Source organism: Peromyscus leucopus, chromosome 12 (assembly GCF_004664715.2).
Source record: "Peromyscus leucopus breed LL Stock chromosome 12, UCI_PerLeu_2.1, whole genome shotgun sequence".
Classification (NCBI taxonomy): Eukaryota; Metazoa; Chordata; class Mammalia; order Rodentia; family Cricetidae; genus Peromyscus; species Peromyscus leucopus.
The window spans coordinates 60,507,423-60,528,774 of record NC_051073.1 but is presented as its reverse complement, the minus strand read 5'-3'; the positions used below and the strand labels follow the sequence as shown (position 1 = coordinate 60,528,774).

The following is a 21,352-nucleotide window of genomic DNA, read 5'->3' as shown; positions in this document are numbered from 1 at the left end:
GGGCAGTGGTGGGTTCTGGAAGGAAGAACGCTGGCAGCTCATTTATCGAGGCTTCCCACCCTGTGGCCAGCTCTCTCCTCCTCAGGGAAACTGGGACACTTTCCCCTTTGGACTGCCTAAGAATCGGGGAGCAAAGACTGAGCAGGGCCTGTTGTGGGGCCCAGCAATGGAAAGGGAGAGGGGCTATGTATACACACCACAGTGTCTCAGAGAGGTGCTGTATGGGCTGCTGGAGTGAGGCCCCTTTACCAGGTCCATTTGGGGCCCTGTTTACCAACCTGTGAGTGCTGAGGAGTACGGATAAGCGGGTGACTTTTAAATCAGTTCTCCATGCTGCCTGGACGCACTCTGTGAATAGCTAAGAGGCAAACTGTTAATCAGGTGTCTTTTTAGTTCTCCATTGGCTCCTTCTGGGCTGCTGGTCCCCTGTGAGGGTGACCAGAGGGTGGGAAGAGCAGGAACGGACTGTATTGTAGCATTGCCGTACACGGGCCCTTGCTGAGAGAGCTCTTCTTGGGGAACAGTGGGAAGGAGGGGCAGTCGGCTTCTGGAGAAATGGAACTGTTTTCAGAGCTGCATGTCCTAAGAGCTGTGTAGACAGCCCTGGGATCTGGGTCCGGACTGCTGTGGGACTTCGGCTTCCTGCTAGGATGTGGCTCCTTCTCACCCTTTAATCCCCCAGCTCCCTGTTCATGCTGAGTTTCTACCTGTCCTGTTTCCTGCTGCTGGCCTTGGTGGTGTTTGTGTCCGTGATCTACGCCTGTGTGAAGGTGAGTGTCCCTCAACATGCCATCCAGGGGGCCTCCTGTCAGCGGCAGAGGCCACTGTCAAGACCTGAGCATCACTCTTGGCCTAGGTAATGGACAAGGGCGTACAGGATGCTGGTCCATAGCACTTGACTGGCAAGCCTGCCTGGAGACTAGACTGTTCTTTGGCTGCTCCGTTAAGCCCTTGGTAATCTTTGCCACAAGATTGCCATGGCTGCTTCTATGTCGGATGGGACAAGAGGGCTGCTAGCCAGAGCCTGAAACGCAGTATTGGTCAGTGAGCATTCACCAAAGAATGTGTATGGAGGAGACCTCTAGACACAGCCTTCAGTGGCCCCAGGTGCCCTAGGAGGGACATTCTCTGAGATTAGGGATGAGCCTAGCATGCATGTGAGGGATATGACCCCCAGAGAGGCACAGAGTTTTACATGGGCCAGACAGCGGACACCAAGGAGCCTGGCTTCCTGTTGTATATTTTATCTTAGATCTCTCTCGGGCATGCCAGGCCCCCTGTCCAAGTTGTATCTCTAGGCAGTCCTTGACCCCAGGCTATGTGTGTGTCATGGAAATCATGCAGGCTTCTGTTTCCCTTGCCCAGAGATCCTTTGTCCCCTCCCTTATTTCCATCAGTAGGAAGTCAAGGACTCTCCACCCTCCAAACAGGCCCCTTCATTAATCAATTTGCTGAGTTGCCTTGTAGTTGAAAGTCTTGGTGGAGTGGCTGCCAGGTCTGGTAAGGACCTTAGGGATTATGCGTGGGGGTTCGAGGTCAGTCTCTGGAGAGTGGGCTACATGAGAAGGTGGTGGGTGGCTCCCGTATCGGAAGGTGGACACTGGCTCTCCTTCCTCGAGGCTGTGACCCTCCTGCTCTGTGCTCATTCACCTCCTGCTTTGGCTGTGGAGTGGTCAAGGCCCCTCAGTCTGTTTGGACCTAATAGACAGTTCACTTTCTTCATCCATGGACATAATGATAAGACACCAAACTCTCACAATAGGTGAAAGCAACTCAGTGTCCACCATCAGATGCCAGGAGATAACATCTGGCAGGTAACTGTGATAGACTAGCGTTTGAGTGCATGGAAGCGCAATGTCCTGTCACATGCTGCAGTGTGGATGGACGATGGAGACACTGCTGAGTGAAAGAAGCTGGGCGACTCTGGTCACATACTGTATTACTTCAAATATGTCATTTTCTATGATAGGCAAATTCTTAAGACAGAAAGTAGATTAGAGGTGACCCACATTGCTGCCAGAGTGAGAGAGATGACAATGCTGCAATGCTGTTCTTAATGCTCAATGTTTCCATGTGGGGTGGTCAAAGAATTTTGGCAGTGATGGTTACACAATGTTGTGACTATAATGGATGCCACGTTAAAATGGCTGAAATGGCAAAGCTTTATGTTGTATTTGTGCTACAATAAAAAAAACATTACAATCGATTGAACATTGTAGCTGTAATGCCAGCACCTGGAAGACTGGGGCAGGAGGTTAGAAAGTTCAAGGCAAGTCTGAGATAGATAGTGATAACTTGTCTTAAACACACACACACACACACACACACACACACACACACACACACACACACACACACATAGTTTTAAAGCATACCATAGCTAAAATACTCGTTATTTTTTCTAAATCCCAAAGAAAGGCTTACCTTTTAAAGTGTGTGTGTGTGTGTGTGTGTGTGTGTGTGTGTGTGTGTGAGAGAGAGAGAGAGAGAGAGAGAGAGAGAGAGAGAGAGAGAGAGAGAGAATGTAGATGCCTTCAGAGGGCAGTGAATTCTCTGAAGCTGGAGTTCCATGTGGTTGTGAGTTGCCTGATGTGGGTGTTGGGAGCCGAACTCAATTCTTTTGCATCTGTGTTAAGAAAACTCCACCTATTGTCAAGTCTGGAACCTGCTGCTCCAGGTTAGTGGTTACAAGTCAGGTAGAAGGGAGTCCTTACCCTTGTTCCCGCTGCCTCCTTCCTCACTACCCAGTCAGCCACCTCTTCTGATTTGTTCCCACTCTGGAAAGCAGAGGAAGCAGGGGAAATGATTCCCCTTATGAACAATTTCTACTAATTCTTCTTCCCTCTTTTATGCTGTGTGCTAAAATCCTATTGCACATTAAGATGTGTAAGAAGTAGCCAGGTACGGTGACACATTCCTGTAATCTCAGGTGAAGGCGAGAGAATCAGGAGTTCAAAGCCATCCTTGGTTACATAGTGAGTTTGAGGCTAGTCTGGGCTATGTGAGAGCCTGTCTCAAAACAAAATAATGTAAAAGGGATGCTTACCTTTGGGCAGATACACAGCAGGGAATAAATATTAACTGCTTTCCCCCCCAATGCAGACCATCTTATCGCTAAATCCCTGGAAGGCTGGTAGGGGTTGAAAGGACAAAAAAATGTCACTGGTCACCTTGTCTGGTGCTGACCAGAAGCTGACTGGACTGTAGCGCTCACAGTCATTCCGTGTTACCTTGAAAGGCATTCTCCTTCTACCAGAATGAATGATTTCCCCCATCTTATTTCCAGTTTTGAGAGGGCCTCATATAGGGCAATTCCTCGGTTACTCTGGGCGCAGGCTCTGGTGAGCCCCAGCCAGGAAGTTTCTTCACTTCATCTGCTTTTCCATCTCGCACAAGCAGCTCAGGCTTCCTTCTTTATCTATCCCTTGTCCTCTTACCAAGAGATGCCCGAGGACAGGACAGACGGATCGGTTGTCTTCCCTGGGCCAGGGTTTCCCTTCTCTGGTTGACCTTCCACGTCGGGCCCAGGTCATCTTCCCATCAGCCACCTGGTGCCGTACACACACATCTAGACTTCTTGGAAGGTTGATTCAGTGCTGGGCACTTTATCTTGTCCCCAGGTCCGTTCTCACTTCTCAGTGCGTCAACTGCTTTCAGAGCCCCACAGCTCCCAGGATGCTGCCTCAAGTCTGTTTCCTGCTGCCGCCATTATAGAGGGCAAATCAGTTTGTAGCCTTCCCGCCATCCTGGGGATTTCTGCTACACTTCTTGGAAAAAAAAAAAAAAATAGCGGCCCCTCTCTGCTATCACACACTATCTCAGACTCAGAGAATCTCAGCATGGAGGACCCCAAGCGGTGGGAGCCCTGCCACCTTGCTGAGATCAAAATCCCTTCTCTGAACTCTGCATACAATAAGTCAGCAGATCTTGTCACCTCCAGTGACAGCGCACTTACTCACGCACCCCCTCCCTTCCGTGCCAGCTCCGGCTGCTCCATCAGTGACTCCGTAGCAGCCTTATTGTCTTAGGGAGCAGCCCGGGCCTGTGCCTGCCAGTGGGGAAGAATGGCAGCTCCCTTTCTCCCGCTCCGATTGTACTGCTTTCACGTGGCACCTCGGTACGGCTTCATGCCGAAGGCTGGCATCTTCCAGCAGGACACAGAGGCCCGAGGAAACACTCAGCTATGCTGCTGAGTCTTGTTTAGATTTTTGTCAACATGATACAAGCCAGTTGCCTGGGAAGAAGACGAACAATTGAGAAAATACTTCCTGTAGGCCAATGATTGGTGTGGGAGTAGGCAGCTCACCGTGGGCAGTACTGGCCCTGGGCAGGTCGACCTGGATGGTATAGGAAAGCAGGCCGGGGAAGTGATGGAGAACAAGCCAGTAAGCAGCGCTGTTCCATGGCCTCTGCATCAGTTCCTGCCTGCAGGTTCCTGTCTCTAGTGAGTTCCTGCCCAGGCTTCCCTCAGCGATAGACTGAGGTAAAATGAACTAAACCCTTCCTTTCCAGGTTGCTCTTTGTTATGGGGTTTTCAAGGCAATAAAAACCTAACTACAGCCTGGGCCATGTGCAGAGCTTCTGCGGCAGCCCCCAGCCCAATGGTCACTTCCCTGAGGTTCAGGACATGTGGACGGATGGGGCTAAGGGGTGGCAGCAGAAGCAGCCGGACTCTCCAGCCTTCCTCATTGCCTGGCAGCTCCACCGCCTTCCCAAACAGAGCCGCCACCCAGGAACCAAGTGTTCAAATGGATGAACCCGTAAGGGACAGTTCTCACCAAACCACACGGAACAGCTTACAGAGCATTTTCAAATGAGCCTCCAGGGCCTCCCTGCGAGACAGCAGTTCCTATTGGCTGATGAGGAAACCAAAGCTCAGAGCAGTTAACAGTGTCCCCAGGATCACACGGCTCCTAAGAGGTGGAACAAGACTTTGAAAAATGAAAGCTATAGGAAGATGTCAAGTCACATACCATACAATTTACCTTTATAAAGGTGGATGAACTTGTGATCCACTAGTCTTTGGTGTATTAGTATTAGTATACATTAGTAGTGTATGCACCTACTGGTACTGATTCTAGAACGTTGTCATTGTAGAAGAAATCTCACATTCATTTCTTCCTTCTGTCCCTCACACCACCGTCCCTAGTAACCACTATCCACTCTGAATTTGCATGCTCCCCATACCACATACAAATGAGTTCACACAATATATTGCCTTTTGAGACTGGCTTCTTTCACTTAGCGTAATAGTTTCAAGGTTCCCCTACGTCACAGCGCCATCACTTCATTCCGTCTCATGGCTCAGTACATGCACCGTGTGGCTCCAGCGTATTTTATCACTTAGTCATTGGTGGGCATCTGAGTACTTTTCCGTCTCCACCCTAGGATGAGCAAGGTTGCCGTGGACTTGGATGTTCAAATGTCTGCTCAAGTCCCCACTGTCAGTAATTTTGTGTATAAACCCAGGTGTGGGACTGCTGACTATGATTCTTTGTGCTTAATTTTTAAGAAACCATCGCAGCCCACGCACACAGTGGCGTTGTTGGACCGGTCCAGCAGCAGCGCATGAGCGCCCTGATTTCCCCACATCTTCGTTAGTACTTGTTTTGCTTTCTTGGACGTATTTTCTCCACTAAATCTTTTTTTTTTTTTTTTTTTTTTTGGTTTTTCCAGACAGGGTTTCCCTGTGTAGCTTTGCACCTCTCCTGGAACTCACTTGGTAGCCCAGGCTGGCCTCGAACTCACAGAGATCCACCTGGCTCTGCCTCCCAAGTGCTGGGATTAAAGGCGTGCACCACCACCGCCCGGCTTTTTTTTTTTTTTTTTTCCCACTAAATCTTTTAATTGATGAAATCTAGTTTACCTGGATGTTTTTTTCTTTTCTTTTTTCAGAGGGGGGGGGGTCAACTTGTGATGTCAACTAAACCAGCCCTCAGTGTTAGGTAACAGATAGGTTAGACCTTGTGGCCTGGGACACTCTATTGAAATGTCCAGGGATGCTGAGGACCTGTGAATGGTTAGAGGCCTTTGCCTACTTTCCTTAACCAAAAGAATTAAGGTGCCCTGACAGACAGACAGACAGACAGGCAGGCAGGCAGGCATCCTTCAGAGAAGTGGTGTGGCAGATGAGGGCAGACAAGCCCAGAGCACAGGCTTCTTGCCTCCTTTCCCATACCCCTCGGCCCCCACCATCCTCTGTCCTTGGGGGCTTCAAGGTCACTTGCACTCTGGGCAGCAGACAGGCCTCCACCAGGACAAGCTGAGGCAGTGGAACTGGAGAAGCCCAGGTCCCCTGCTTCGCTCTGTCAATGTCTTTGTCAGTCTAGGTAGCAGATGAGGAGGGTGTGTTATGTGACGCTAGTCAAGTGTCTCAGATTTGGTGACAGGACAGGCCTAGCAGGCCGTCGCTGGATTACTGAAAGCACTGGGGGTTTGGGAGCAGCTTGTCTTACTGGGAAGGATATAGGAGGAACTGGTAAGCCAGATGGCAGCTCCATGGAACCTTCAGGCTGAAGAAAATGCTCATTCGATGCCTTCTACAAGCCTCCACGTGCTTTCCCGGTGCCCTCTTCAAGCCCCCTTCCCTCCTGTTTCCACGCCCCTCTGCTCCTCGGAGGGGCCTCTCTGAATCCCCATGCCTTCCAAGAAGCCCCCCAGGAGGGCCTCCCCGACTCTGACTCCTCAACCACCCCCTATTCCTCCCTAGTTGGACCCCAAGGTCCAGGCTCCCACCGCAGGTGACAGGCTTTCCTGCCATTTATGTCTGGTCAGGATAGCATCATTTCCTTTACCCGCCTCTGTCACCTGTGGCTGGGCTCCATTGACAGCCCCCCCCCCCCCCCACCAGCACTGCGGCTCTGATGCTTGTGGTCTGTAGAGGCAGGCAGTAGTATGAGGCTGGAGCTGCGCAGCCCCTGGCTTTCTCAGGAAAGCCCGGAGAGCTATGTCAGGGGCAGGGTGTCCTCTGAGCTCCATGGCTATCTGAAGGGTCCTGACTGAATTATTCTTTGTGTCTTCCTCCCTTCCTGCCCCAGCTCTTCCCCACTCCCCTGCAGACCCTCTCCAGGAAGATTGTGAGGTCCAAGACAAACAGCACCCTGGTCGGAGTCTTCACCATCATCCTGGTGTTCCTCTCGGCCTTTGTCAACATGGTGGGTACCTCCATAGCCTCCAGGTGCCTCCCTAGCTCTGTGGGTTCAAAACCAGTGGGGCCCCATGGCTGATGAGCATAGCCAGGGAGCATTTCCCTGGCAGTTCATGTCCCACTTCAGGCTGGGGTCTAATTTGACGATCATTAGCATCTCACGCAGGCCTGCTGTTCCTCGTTTTCAAACTAGAAGGATCCCAGGGGATGTCTCCAACACAGATTGCCGGGCCTCCGCCTTTGGAAGGTGCATGGGTGGGCCATGTCTGTAGCCAGAGCAAGGCTTTCCTTCAGGGGCCTCTTTTGTCCCTGGCGTGTGTACAGCGCTGCTCCTGAGCCAGGGTGGACTTGTCCTATGGGATGGGGCCTCCCTAGCCTGGCTTGCAGGGGCTGACCAGCCTCCATATCCCCTCTTCCCCACCCTAGTTCATGTGCAACTCCAAGAACCTGGTGGGCTGCCTGGCGGAGGAGCACAACATCACGGTGAGCCAGATCAACGCGTGTCACGTGATGGAGTCGGCCTTCAACTACAGCCTGGGTGACGAGCAGGGCTTCTGCGGCAGCCCCCAACCCAACTGCAACTTCCCAGAGGTTCGAGGACGGGGACCGGGTGTGGGGACGGCAGCAGAGGCAGAGGTGCCTGCCCTTCCCCCGCTTTGCCCCAGAGCTCTGGCAAGGTGGTAGGCACGAGGGCGCCCCTCCCAGTGCCGTCCACACCCCGGCAGCCTCCGTGTTAGGAAGGCAGTGATTCACGGCATAGCTGAGGGCGGGGCCTTCGGCATAGCTGAGGGCGGGGCCTTCGGCATAGCTGAGGGCGGGGCCTTCCCTCCACAGGACGGGTAGCTGGGACTCCGATACCCAACTATCTGGGCTTCTCTCCCGCCTCCTCCTCTCTGATACTGGTGGTGACTTTAGGCTGCCCCGTCACCCATCTAGTCACCAGGGACCTCCTTCACAGTACCTCAGTTGACTCTTGAAAGCCCGGGGCTGCCCACTGCTAGTCACTACCATCTGGCTGCAGCCCAGAGGCAGAGAGTCATTGTGGAAACAATAAGAGTGGAGAAAACTCAGAAATGATGGTCCCGAATGTCAAGAGCCAAGGACTAGAAGCTGAAGTCCGGATCTAGCACCAGGAGATGAAAGATAGACAGGGGGCTGGAGAGATGGCTGAGAGGTTAAGAGCACTGACTGCTCTTCCAGAGGTCCTGAGTTCAATTCCCAGCACCCACATGGTGGCTCACAACCATCCGTAATGAGATCTGGTGCCCTCTTCTGGCCTGCAGTCATACATGCTGTATACATAATAAATAAATCTTGGAAAAAAAAGAAAGAAAGAAAGATAGACGAGGGCCCCTGAGGGTCAGCTGGCTCGGCCCCTCAGTCAGCAAAAGACATAGGCTCAGAGACCAGAAGAGAATTTCCAAGGTCAGGACAGGGCCCTGATGGTCTCTCCTGGCAAGCCTGATTGAGAGCCAATGCATGTGGACTGCAGAAGCTTCCAGGTCTTAGGAGGTCTGTCTCACACACGCCCACCGAGAAGTCCGGGCAGATTGTGATGGCAAACCACAGTGCTCTATCTGCAGTCCCATGTGCGAGCGGTCACAGGAAGTGGGGCAAAGATGGCGCCTGCTGTCGTAGCATTAGTTCGGGTGGCCCCTCAGCGGGGTGAGTTCTGAGAGCGCTGGCAGGTTTTAGAACGGCTGACGTCAGAGCTGCAGCTCAGGGTGGGGCCCTTGTCCCCTTGCAGTTGCTGATGCCAGGCACAGCACCATCCGTGTCCGTGGACGGACATATGTGGCCGCGAGCTTTGCAGATGGGGAAACTGAGGCCTAGAGAGGATGAGTCAGGTCAGCCTGAGCTTGGAGCTATGCCAGTGACCCGCTGGCCTGGTGACAGCTGACCTGCACCACCTTCCTTCCCGGGAGGCCCACGTCCACCTGGAGCCCATCTCCAGCTTCCTAGACAGGCTCTTGACATTTCCTCTCCCCTGCTGGCTGGCTTCCACCAGCCAGGACATTCCCAAACAGCGCTCCCCACTCCCAGCCCCACCCCCAAGTCAGGTGAGGGTGGGGAGGGGCCAGGAAGGACCAGAGCAGGCCTGGGGTCTGACCTGCTCTCCTCTCTCTCCCTCTCTCCCTCCGCAGTACTTCACCTACAGCGTGCTGCTCAGCCTGCTGGCCTGCTCCGTGTTCCTGCAGGTCAGCTGTATCGGGAAGCTGGTGCTCATGTTGGCCATCGAGTTCATCTATGTGCTCATCGTTGAGGTGCCCGGCGTGACGCTCTTTGACAACGCTGACCTTCTGGTCACCGCCAATGCCATGTACGCTGCCGCCAGTGCCTTCTTTGCGCCTCTGCTGGCTCTGGGGAGGGGCCAGGGTGGCACCGATGGGAGGAGCCTGGGTCCTGGCAGCACAGGGAGGAAAGGGTCTTCCTTCTGCCCAGGCCTGGTTACTGGAGCTAGCAAAGCACGCAGGGTCATGGGGTCTTGTGCTGTCCCTGCCTCCCTTCCTTCCCAGGGGGGCGGGGATGCCACAGGTAACCAGGCCCCACTCCCTCTCTGTCTCTAGTTGGTTAGTCAGCGCTCACCTCAGCCGTGGGGCTGAGGAAGGCAAGGGATTCTTCCGTTCATCTACTCAGCTGTTCTTTCGTAATTGGGCGCCTGTGATGAGCAGATCCCTGAGCCAGGCAGGGACAGGCAGGGCAGAGCAGGTAACCCAACAGAAATGTCCTTGTCTTGTGACCAGAGCAGCCCATGGGGAAATTGAGCCTGGATGTCAGCTTCAGACAAGGTCTTGTGGTGGCTGTGTGGGCAGGTGACAGGAAGACACTGCCATCAGGAATGGGTGCTTGACGCTGGCTTTGAACGCCTAATCCTCCTGCCTCCGCCTGGCTAGGAGCCAACAGGCCCAGCTTTGGAGCCCGAACATTGGCTTCTTTTTATTTTCCCCTCCCGACCCCAGCCTCTTCTCTCTCTCTCTGTTGGTGGTAGAGGTAGAGAGTGGTCGCTGCTGTCCAGCGGCCCTGGCTTGACTCTAGGCAGTGCTACACAGTGAATAAATAATGCAAGCCACGTGTGTCACTTACATTATTTCCAGTAGCGATCATTTAAAAGGCAGAAAAGTATGGTAGCTTTTCCTCATGGTGCTGCGGATCACACCTTCTCTGTACCACTGAGCAATGCCTCAGACCGAAAGTGCAATTAATTTTAGTAACAATTCTATATAGCCACTATATCCAGAATATGATCCGTTAAAGATATAATCAATTGTTACTTATTAGGAAACTCTTTTCCCTGTCCCCCGGTATATTTAGAGTATATTTACAGGCACAGCCTCCCTTGATGCGCTCTCCCCTTATTTCAAGGTCTGGTAGCCACCCGTGACCAGCAGTTGCCCTCTGGGATGGTGCAGGTGCAGGGTGCCCCTCCACTCCCATCAAATGGCAGCACAGGGCTAGACAGACAGACAGACAGATGGACAGGTGGCTGTGGGAGTAGGGAAGACAGCAGGGTCTCAGGGAAGGACCGAGCAGCCTTGGTCGGGGTGAGCAGACGCTGGCTAAGGTGAGCTTTGTGCAAGCCTTACCGCTCAAGCCTTGCTGCCCTTGGATGAGGAGGGCCTAGGACAACAGAACAGAGCTTTAGGGACACAGCAGAGGCTGGGGGGGGGGGCCTGGAGGCTGAGCAGTCTCCCCAACTTTTCTTCACAGAGACTTCAGCAACAACGGGACTTCCCAGTGGTGAGTGGACCCCTTTCTGTGATAGGGCCCCAGCTTCCCCTTGGCAACGAAAATCCATGGGGAATCACCCTTCCCGGGTAGGAGGGGCCTCGTGACAAGGCACAGTGCAGACATAGCAGGAACAGGCAAGGAGGCCCCTGGTCCAGGGGCAGCCGGGCCTGTAGTCAGCCCCTGGACCATTTTGATTTCCATACTGCAAGGTGCTCTGAAGGCCCCGGGGCACTTCATCTGGCCTAAGATTATCTCCCCCCCCCCTGCCGCTCACCCCTCAGAAGCCCTGAGCCCAATCCTTTAAGTCATAGAGCTGGGGATGGAATCTGCTTCCCTTCGAGTGCGGGCCAAGCGCAGGCTCTGAGGCCGGCCCTGCGTCCAGGAGGGTTGGACAGGAGTCAGTCCCGGCCGTCAGCGTTGGGACTTTGTGCAGGACGTGGAGGAGCTTTGGGATGAGAGCTTTCTAGGCGCATGCAGCAGATTGACAGGAACACGGCTGTTACAGCAACAGCCTCCATCCGGGGAGGCCTGCTCTATGCGAGGTGCCCCATGGAGCACAATGTACGGTATCTCTCTCCTTAGCAAAGTCTGGAAATGGGGGCGCCACCCCATTTTACAGATGAGGATAAGATCACAGGGTTGGCGTGCCCAGAGACAGGGTGATTCGGCTGCCCTTGACTCCGCCCTACTGCTGCTGCTTTGTAGGGGAGCTGAGTTCACTACTCTGGGTGATCAGAGGGGCTCACCCAGTGGCAAGAATATAAGGCACCAGGGCAGGAGGAACCACTGCCCCCACTGCTGGAAGGCTTCCTGAAGGAGGTGCCTCAGGCAGCTTGCTTGGGAGGGGAAGGGCAGGGGCGCTGTAGGGGGGCAGGAAGAGGGCTGAGCAGTCCTCGGAGCCTGCTGAAGTAACAGCGCGAGCTCAAGCCTGCTTACCTCTCCTTGGCAGCCCTGAGCACGCGACCAAGGTGGCGCTGAAGGTGGTGACGCCCATCGTCATCTCGGTCTTCGTGCTGGCTCTGTACCTGCACGCCCAGCAGGTGGAGTCCACCGCGCGCCTGGACTTCCTGTGGAAACTGCAGGTGGGTGGCCCCCGGACTCGAGCTGCATGGGGAGGCGGCAGGCCTCACTGGACTCACGGGAACTTGGTGTCCTCCTGTCGGCTGCCCTGTGCTGGTGGCAGGGTCTGCTCCCTGCTCTCTGGGGGCCAGGCGACGGAGCCCTCAAGCATTCCAGACACACTCACCCGGACAGTGTCCAGACGGGACACTGGGGTCCCAACCACTGTGTCACACTGTCTGTCGGTGTGTGTCGTCGGGCAGAAGTGCCGGCAGATGTGGCGGGCTGAGCTTTGATGGGTAGAGGGGTGGGGTCTGGGGAAGAGTCTGGCCAGCTGTGGGTCGGTGAGCGTGAAGACTTCTCCAGAGGGAATGAGACCGAGGAGTGTCAGAGGTGGTGGCAGGAAGCCCATCTAGGTAGTACAGGCCAGGGTGGTGGGTGTTCAGGGACTACAGTGCTGACCCTTGCTGGCTTCCCTGTACCTTCCCCACCCCAGGATGACAGCCAGTGCCTGGTTCGCCAGGTTGCGTGCCTCATGCCCAGGGATTGTGTTCGCCGGGAGGGAGGGAGGGAGGGAGGGATACTAGAGTCAAGCGAGGAGGGGTCTGTTTGCTAGCGACAGCCCTGTACCTTGTTACCTGATGGGCCGGGAGGACGCCCATCTTAGAAGGGTCAGGAGGAGGTGTCTGTCTAAGAAAGCATGCCAGAGAAAGATGGCTTCCAGGTCGGCTGCCTAGACCTTTGATTCCAGCCTGTCCCATGGCCTAGCCCAAGTCCAGCCTCCACATCTGTCCTGGCTCCTCTCCTATTTCCAGACCTTGGCAGGCTACTTCTGTCTCGCTTCTCTTAATGGCGAGATTCAAGATTGCAGGCTGGGCAGGAGACCCCGCTTTTGGTTGGATGCTGCATGCAGGTGACCCTCTGGTCGTTCCTTCTGTAGGGTGTACTACATGAGATCTGGCTGTCAGGTCCTCGGTCCTCGGTGGAGGTGCCCTGAGGCTGGGGACCCAGAAGCATTGCTAACTATTTTCCCTGGGGGATGCCCCTCCTAAAGCCCTGGCCGTCAGTGAGCTGAGATCCCACGCGTCATCCCTCTTCTTTGAGAAAGTCCCCAGAGTTGACCAGCCTCTGTGGGACCGAGGGCACATGTCCTTCCATCTCTGCTCACACCTCCACCTCTGTCTTCCTCCATGGCTCCTCGGGGTGCCCCTCCCAAGATGGTGGCCACTGTGCACCCTGGCTGTGTCAGAAAGGCTTCAGGCAGAGGTAGCCTGTTGCTCGCCTCTGCTAAGTGGCTCAATTCCAGCTGGGGTGACGCCCTAGAATCCAGAGAGGATGGGAAGCCATGTTCCTGTGAAGCTGAGGCCTCTGGGCCCCAGCTAGGTCTGACCCTCCCAGGCTGAGAAGCAGTCCCTGTCTCCGCCACAGCAGGAGGGACTGTGTTGGGGAAAGGGACAAGACTTGTGTTGCTTTGTCCGGAGGCCCTGGGCTAAGTTAAAGCCACTTGAAGCTTCTAGTCTCCCTTTATCACTCATGTCCTTCCACTCTGTCCCACAGGCCATAGGAACAGGAGATTATCCTTCCCTTTGACGTCCCTCCTGCCACACCCCTAGTGCCCCTTCCGTATTTTCATCTCTGTTTTTGGTTTGCTGTGTGTTTGTGTTTTTTCATACACGCGGACGGATGCAGGTATGTGTGCAGATGCATGGATGCCTGTGAGTGCGTGAGGGCCAGAGAGCCCTGGAGATGGACTTATCTCCACCTGGAGGTGCTAGGATTAAAAACTCGTCCCACCGTGCCTGGCTTTAAAAAACAACCAGTGAAACAAACGACAACCAAAACATGGGCCGTGGGGACCGAACGCAAGCCATTTGTGGTTGCAAGACAAGCACATGAGGACTGAGCTCTCTCCCCAGCCCTGGGCACGATTTAAAATAATCTCCCATCTACAGAAGTGCTGCAAGAGCTACAGAATGAGGTCCAGCGGTCCCACTCTTGTAGTTTGCGTTTGTACCCCACCCCATACTTTCCGACACGTATCCGTCTGTGTTGGATTCTCCAGTGTCTGTTTTTCCAAGACCAGGCCACGCACTGCCGCCTTCCCCCTCCCTGAAGGAACTCACCGTGGTACTCTGGCCACATCGTGCTTTGCCAGCTGTCCTGATTCTGCTTGAGCCCTTTCCTGGAGTTCTCTGAGTTCACTCATCAGGTCTCCTGGCTTTTCTCAACTTTGAGTCTTAACCAGTCATCAAGATCTCGTTAGTCCAAGTCCTTGTGCACACGTGGGCCGTGCATTCCTGGAGGAGAGCTGGGAGAGGTGCTGGGCGTAGTCAGTGTCTAGAGCCAGGCAGCTCCGCATTCCTCATCCTACCTATCATGGTGTGGACCCTATCACCTGCTAGAGTTGCCGTCGGCCACACTTCTCCCCTCTGGATACCTTTCGATACGAGGTTATGACGGTTTTCTGATCTTCAGAGAATCCTCAGTTTCAGCCTCCGCGTCCATTGATTCTTTCCCGTGTCTGCTCACATAGCGATGCCGGTCGGTATCTTGGTGTGGTGGCACATGCCTATAATCCAAGTACTTGGGAGGCAGAGGCAGGAGGATTGCTACCGGCTTGAGAGCAGCCTGGTCTCTATAGCAAGTACCAAATGAGCCAGGGCTCCACATCAGGGTCTGTTCTCAGGCTGCCTCCACCTGCCAAAGAGAGATGTCAGCCGTGATGCTCTGCGTCTGTCCTTCCTTCTTCCTAGGTGGACTATAAGGAGTCCCCAGACATTAATCTGCTTCTTCATTTACTCATCTATATGATCACCGGTTCACAGATCCTTAAGCCCGCTGGTTATGATCTGCCCCTTGCTAGTTATTTTCATGCTCACATCACTGTAGGTTTGGCTAGCACACATTTCTCCAAGCCGATGGCTGCCACCGGACACATCTCCACCATTCTTCAAGCACTCCCTTCCCTCTGGGCACAGCAAACATGTCTCAGCTTTGTGGGTATTTTCCTGGCTTCAGGCCAGGAGGACTCAGTGACCCCCTTCAAGGACTTCTGACTCTTCCTGGTGGAGGATCGTGTTTAGAAACTGAGATCTGAGCACTCAGTGCCTCATCCAGTCCTCTGAGGACACAGCTAGGAAATGTGTATCAGTGGCTACGGAGACAGAGAGCCTCTGCGTGCATTTATGCTGATGTGTGTGCACCACTTTAGTTTATAATTTTTAAATCATGAGCTCCTTCCAGAACCCCCTCTTCGATCTAGTGCCTCTGGCTTCTTTCAGGCCTCCCTGCTCTGCTTGCCAGCGCTACCCTGGCGGCAAGAAACCCACCTCCCCTTCTCTCTCCTCGTGACAGATAGCTTGGTAGTAATAGCCCCCGGCCCTCATGCTCCCTCTCCTGGGTCCCTCTGCTCTTTGTATTCTGCCTCCCCACCTCCACGGTGGTCCCTTTGCTTCCCAGCCCAGGTTCTGAGGCCTGTGCACTAGGATGGGGGACATCACTTCATTGTCCCTTGCTGTGTGAGTAGAGTGGCTTGTCCCTGTCACCAGCCTATGTTTGCTTTCCCCTGACGCTGACCAGTGACAGCAGCCAGCAGCCAACAACAGAAACAGTCCAGCAGCAGGCCTTGCAGGGGAGAAGAGGCCTTAGTCTCCAACCTTTCACTGTCCTTTGCCTTTGTACCCGGCTGCAGCCCTGGTGGGAGGGCGTGTGCCGAGAACTGGCTCAGAGGCAGGTGGCTTGCTGTTCCTGGGGAGAGACATGGTCAAAGTGCCCATCTCATAGGAGCATGAAGTCACCAGGCCAGAGGCTGGGCAGGAGATCGGCGCACACCATTGGACTTACCTGGCAGCTCGGGTTGGCGGGAGTGGGGAATGGAGGATGTGCAGAGGTCGCTGGGTCTCAGGGTAGCCCGAGTTCTCCCAACCACAGTTCTAGTGGTTCCGAAAGTCCCCCAGCTGTAGAGATGAGATCCTTTTACCTGGGGTTCTCAGGCCTTCTGCTTTGGGACTGACTCTCCATGCCCTCTGGTCGTAGCCTTGGGAAGGGGTTCGAGATCCTTCTCTTGAACAGCCACTGTCCACAGGGAAGACCAGGACCCAGAGATACAGCCGTGGCCCGGCTGGAGAATCTGGTTGCACTGAAATGTTTTTTTTTTTTTTTTTTTTTTTTTTTTTTTTGTATTGGAAAGCCCAGATACACTGGGTGGGTCTTTTAAACATCCCTGACATCGATACTTTCTCTGCCTGCCAGCCCACACAGCCACTCCCAGGAAGGGGACCATTTTGTCTGCCATCAAGGGTGGGGGATACAGCTGACTGCACTCTGTAATCCGTATTGCCACTCTGGTCAGGTGGCTCCTTACCACACCTCTGTGTGTGTGTGTGTGTGTGTGTGTGTAACTGCCCCTCTACTTCAGCCTCACATGGGCCGGCATTACCTTCCTGCAAGAGCTCTGCACTGGGAGGTGAGTGGCCACAAACTCCATCTGTGCAGACCCAGGCCCCACACGGGGGGAACCAAAGTCAGTGAGGTGACGTCCCCTCCCCACCCTAACTGACAACACTCCCCCTGGACTGCTGGCCTTGGCTGGCTCCAAAACAGGTCTCCTCTAACGGGAAGCAGAGATGGGCAGGACCTGGGCCAGGTTCCTAGGGGACCAGTCCTGTAGAGTTGTTCTGGCAAGCTGCTTTTCTGATTGCATTTCCTCATCTTGAGAAAATGCAGGGTTAGAGCGTGGTGGTGGTGGTGGGGGCTGTGTGGATTTGGATCTCTGCTCTCGGCTGCCGGTTCCGGTCTCGGGGAAGACGTGTGCTCCCTCTCTGCCCCTCTCCTCCACGTGTTTCCTTTGCCAGAGGCGGTGGACCGTCGGCCGCTCCTCCCTGTCTCTTCTCATGGTCAGGCACGCCGCTCGGAGAACCCAAGGAAGCAGAGACTGCTGTGAGGGGAGGCAGCTGGCGCTTGCATGTGGGTACCCTGAGCATGGGTAGAGCCGTTTCTGTCCCTGCTCACTGGGTCCTCTGTCCCCAGGCCACTGAGGAGAAGGAGGAGATGGAGGAGCTTCAGGCCTACAACCGGCGCCTGCTGCACAACATTCTGCCCAAGGACGTGGCTGCCCACTTCCTGGCCCGCGAGCGGCGGAACGACGAGCTCTACTACCAGTCCTGCGAGTGTGTGGCCGTCATGTTCGCCTCCATCGCCAACTTCTCCGAATTCTACGTGGAGCTGGAGGCCAACAACGAGGGTGTCGAGTGCCTGCGGCTGCTCAATGAGATCATCGCCGACTTTGATGAGGTGCTCCCGGGCCCCCCCCCCCCCGACACGTCCCTGCTGACCCCTTTCTCCATCTGGCAGAGGCTCTGAGGGCAGGGGCCTGGCTGTGTCCCAGGTGCCGTCATGGCTCCTGGCACAAATTACAGTGAGACAACTGAGACTTCACACCTTAAGTGTCCTGCCTGCGGTCACCGCGTTGACGTGTGGGAGCCGGGGTTTCTGCCCCTCTCCTTGAACTTGAGCCAGTGTGGCCCCAAGGCAGAGATGGCCCAGTATATTTCAAGGGCTTTGAGAGCAGGAGGGGTCTGGGCAAAGGAAGGAGGCAGGCAGGACGACAAGCCATTGCTTCATTTAAACCCTTGCTGAGCACCCAGTATCTCCAGGCCAACAGGGAGGCCTCTGTCATGTCAGGAGTAGGGGACAATCCAGGGGGATGAATATGCAGCACTTGAAGGTCTGCTGCCCCAGGGCATTCAAGTGATTAGGTGAAGGTGTCTGTGAGGCTTCCAGCAGCCTGGGAACAGAAAAAAGTGACTCACTAGATAAAGTTGGGGAGATCTCCATGGATAAGGGGCGCATGAGACCTGGTAGTGATTAGTGGCCTTGTCCTCCAGGGCTCTTGGTGTGGGTATAGATAGGTAGGCCATAGGTCCTGTCTAGCGGAGCAGTGTGGAGGAGGCCCAGATCTGTCATGGAGCCTCAGGTCCCTCCCTCTGAATTGATGCCCTGGCTGTATAAGGAGGGGACTCGTAAAACCAGGCTTCCGTGGCTCCTTCCCCCTCCCCCTCCTTCCTGTGAACCCCCATGCCCCAGCATGGGAGAATGACTCAGGCCTGCACCCCTTCTGTTTAGATCATCAGTGAGGATCGGTTCAGGCAGCTGGAGAAGATCAAGACCATAGGTAGCACCTACATGGCTGCCTCGGGCCTCAACGACTCCACCTATGACAAGGCCGGCAAGACGCACATCAAAGCTCTCGCGGACTTCGCCATGAGGCTGATGGACCAGATGAAGTACATCAATGAGCACTCCTTCAACAACTTCCAGATGAAGATCGGTGAGGGGGATAGGGGTGGGGCACTTGGTGGGCTCTCTCCTGCTCATCACGCATCCATGTCTGTCTAATGGCAGGCGGCCAGTCTTACGCCAGACTTAGTAAAAAATGAAAAGCAGTCAAGCCAAATACTCATTGCATGTGCAATACAAAATGTGCATGTTATTTGCATATTGCAAATGTATAAACATATTGAACATGTACTCTCTATCAAAAGTGGAATACTTTATGAAAATAATCAGCTAATACTGACAAAATGGTTTTATTTCAGCTTTTTCTGGCATTTTAAGACAGGAACTCTCGGCAGCCTTCCTACCTCAGCCTCCCAAGTGCTGGGATTATAGATGTGAGCTTCCATCTCTGGCACATTTTAGCCTTTTAAAGCAGCATAGTCTTAAGTATCTCTTGTGTACCAAGTGCATGCCTGGTGCCTGCAGAATCCAGAAGAGGGTGTCAGATCCCCTGGAACTGAAATCACAAATGGCTGTGAACTGCCAAGTGGGTACTGGGTAGTTGAACTCCCGTTCTCTGGAAGAGCAGCCAGAGAGAGACTCTTAAACCGAGTGGGTAGGTCACTGCTGAGCTCTCGGCGTGAGCCAAGCCGCTACTCTGAACGCTCTGTAGCCCACAGAGGCTGGGGCAGGCACTAGGGAGGGTGTGATGTGTTAAGCTTGTGTGTCTTGACTTGCCTGCAACCCTGTGTTGGTTTCCAGGACTGAGGATGAAACCCAGGGCCTCACATTTTTCAGACAAATGCTCTCCTGAGTTATACCTTTGGGCTCCCTCTTCAGCAAATGTCTGTGGGATAGCTTTAAGGGAGCTCACTTACTTGTGTGTGTGTGTGTGTGTGTGGAGGTGAGAGAACAACTTTCAGGAATCAGTTCTCTCCTTCTGCCATGCAGGTTCGGGAGATTGGACTCAGGTGGGCAGGTGTGGTGGAAAGCCCCGTTCCTGGCTAAGCCCTACCATCGGTCCCAACCATTTTACTCAAGTGTCAACAGTGCAGAGAAAACCACATCCATCTTTGCACTCACACAGGCCCCCTGCTCCATGCACAAAATGCTCCCAGAACTGCAGCTCTGAGCATGCCACTTGTGGAAGGCACAGCAGCAGTTCATCTTGCAAAGAGAACTTAGGCAGGCAGGCCTCCCTTCTCTTGAGATTTGTAGCGGCGGAAAGCTTTCTAAAGAGCAGATCTTTGTTCTGGTCAAAAGTTTCATGCATTATCAACTCCCTGAGTATGTCTCAAGTCATAAATGATTCAGATGTCAATTTTTTTTTAAGTAACAGTAATTCACAAAATACTGGCATTTCAATTCTCAAAATTAGCACATTAAACTGAAATATTGCATCACTAAAAACCAATATTGTGATCATTAATGTCCCCAGGAGATATTTTGTTTTGGCCCAAGTGTCGGGAATTGGGCTATCCCTGACAGGCTGCTTACTTTGCCTTCTGGGCACAGTGCTTTGTGGATTGAACCTGGCTGCTGAGGGCCAGGCCTCTGCTGTAGCCTACACAGAGCCCATGTCTGTGTTAACTGTCCTTGGTTTCATGTAATGTAGCTCCACTCATCCCATCCTCGAGCTCTTTGTGTTTTCCTGATGTGTCGTCTTGTAAATTGTCTCAGCAACTGGACTGGGGATGGAATGACAGACTCTCCCAGCAGGCAGCTAAGCAGACTTGGACGGCCATGCCAGTGAGTTCAGTGTGGTCAGCAAGGTGGTCAAACTAGCATAGAAACAGCATATGGGGTTAGAAAGCCGCATGCGGCATGACGGGACTTGAAGAGAGACAGGACAGGGCTAGGAGCAAGGTCTCCAGAACAGCGGTGGTTTAGGAGGGAAGGAGTGAGTTTGCTGTGTTCTTTGAGTTGGTGCTGAAAATATGTCAAGAGGGAAGGTTAAGAAAAGGCATTGGGCAGCTGGAGAGATTGCTCAGTGGTTTGAGAGCACTTCCAAAGCACTCAGCTTTGGTTCCCAGCACCTAAGTCCAATGAACCACCCTTAACTCCAGCTCCAGGGCATTGAGATGCTCTCGTTTAGCCTCTGAAGGCAGCCTCACATGCATGTGCCATACACTCAGACACACGAATGTAGTATGTTTAAAAAGAGAAGGTGTTGGAAACTGGGTGGTGGTGGCGCATGCCTTTAATCCCAGCACTCGGGAGGCAGAGTTAGGAAGATCTCTGAGTTCAAAGCGGGAAAGGCGCCAAAACTACACAGAGAACTCTGTCTCGAAAAACCAAAACCAAAGAGAGAGAAGGTATTGGGCTATGCTGGGCCTTGAAGAGGGCACGCATGGCAATGGACTTGCAAGGGTTGAGGTAAGGACACACACAGTACCAGTGGATTGTGCACAGATCCCTGTTTTCTTGAGCTAACAAGAGTGGATTGTGCAGAGAAGTGCGAGACTAAGGGATTAAGCATGGCCTCAGGCCAGCAGGGGTCAGGAGCACCTGCGTGTGCCAGGAGATGGATCCTAGCAACGGCAAACAAGGTATATGTGGGACTTAAGCTGATGAGTATGGCTGATTTCTGTCTACACAGGGCTCAACATTGGACCCGTAGTGGCTGGGGTCATTGGGGCTCGCAAGCCTCAGTATGACATCTGGGGCAATACAGTAAATGTGGCCAGCCGTATGGACAGCACTGGGGTGCCTGACCGCATCCAGGTGAGTACAAACTCAGCCAGCACTCACAGAATTCACATGAAGGGCCTCTGTTACCAGGAGGTTTTCACTGTAGGTCACACACAGTTCACAGTTTCTCTTCAGATCCAAGGGTGATGTGGTAGTCAGGGCTGACTCCCAGATTTGGCAACAGGGACGGCTCAGACCTTCAGTACCTTGGACAGAGGTCTGCCCCACTGTGCTAAGTAGAGGCTTCTTTCTGCAATGGTCTGGGGCTGAGTGCTAATGGGAAGCTTGGGCCTCCCCACCCCAGGAACACAGGAGGAGCATACAGCTGCAGGGCAGTCACCCGACCCCAGGTATACAGGAGGAGGAGACTGCTGGGCAGTCACCCGGCCCCCAGGTATATAGGAGGAGCATACAGCTGCAGGACAGTCACCCAGACCCCAGGTATACAGG

The 21,352-nt window shown here is 53.9% G+C and overlaps 1 protein-coding gene across 1 annotated transcript in view; it reads left to right on the top strand.

Moving 5' to 3' along the window:
- The window catches only part of Adcy5 (adenylate cyclase 5), a 148,776-nt gene that overhangs the window by 125,397 nt on the left and 2,027 nt on the right, over positions 1–21,352 (top strand). Inside the window, 9 exon segments of the mRNA XM_028886323.2 lie at positions 683–770; positions 7,038–7,154; positions 7,574–7,738; positions 9,292–9,467; positions 10,856–10,885; positions 11,826–11,958; positions 16,964–17,227; positions 18,059–18,263; positions 20,811–20,935. Coding sequence (XP_028742156.1) covers positions 683–770; positions 7,038–7,154; positions 7,574–7,738; positions 9,292–9,467; positions 10,856–10,885; positions 11,826–11,958; positions 16,964–17,227; positions 18,059–18,263; positions 20,811–20,935 — 1,303 coding nt within the window.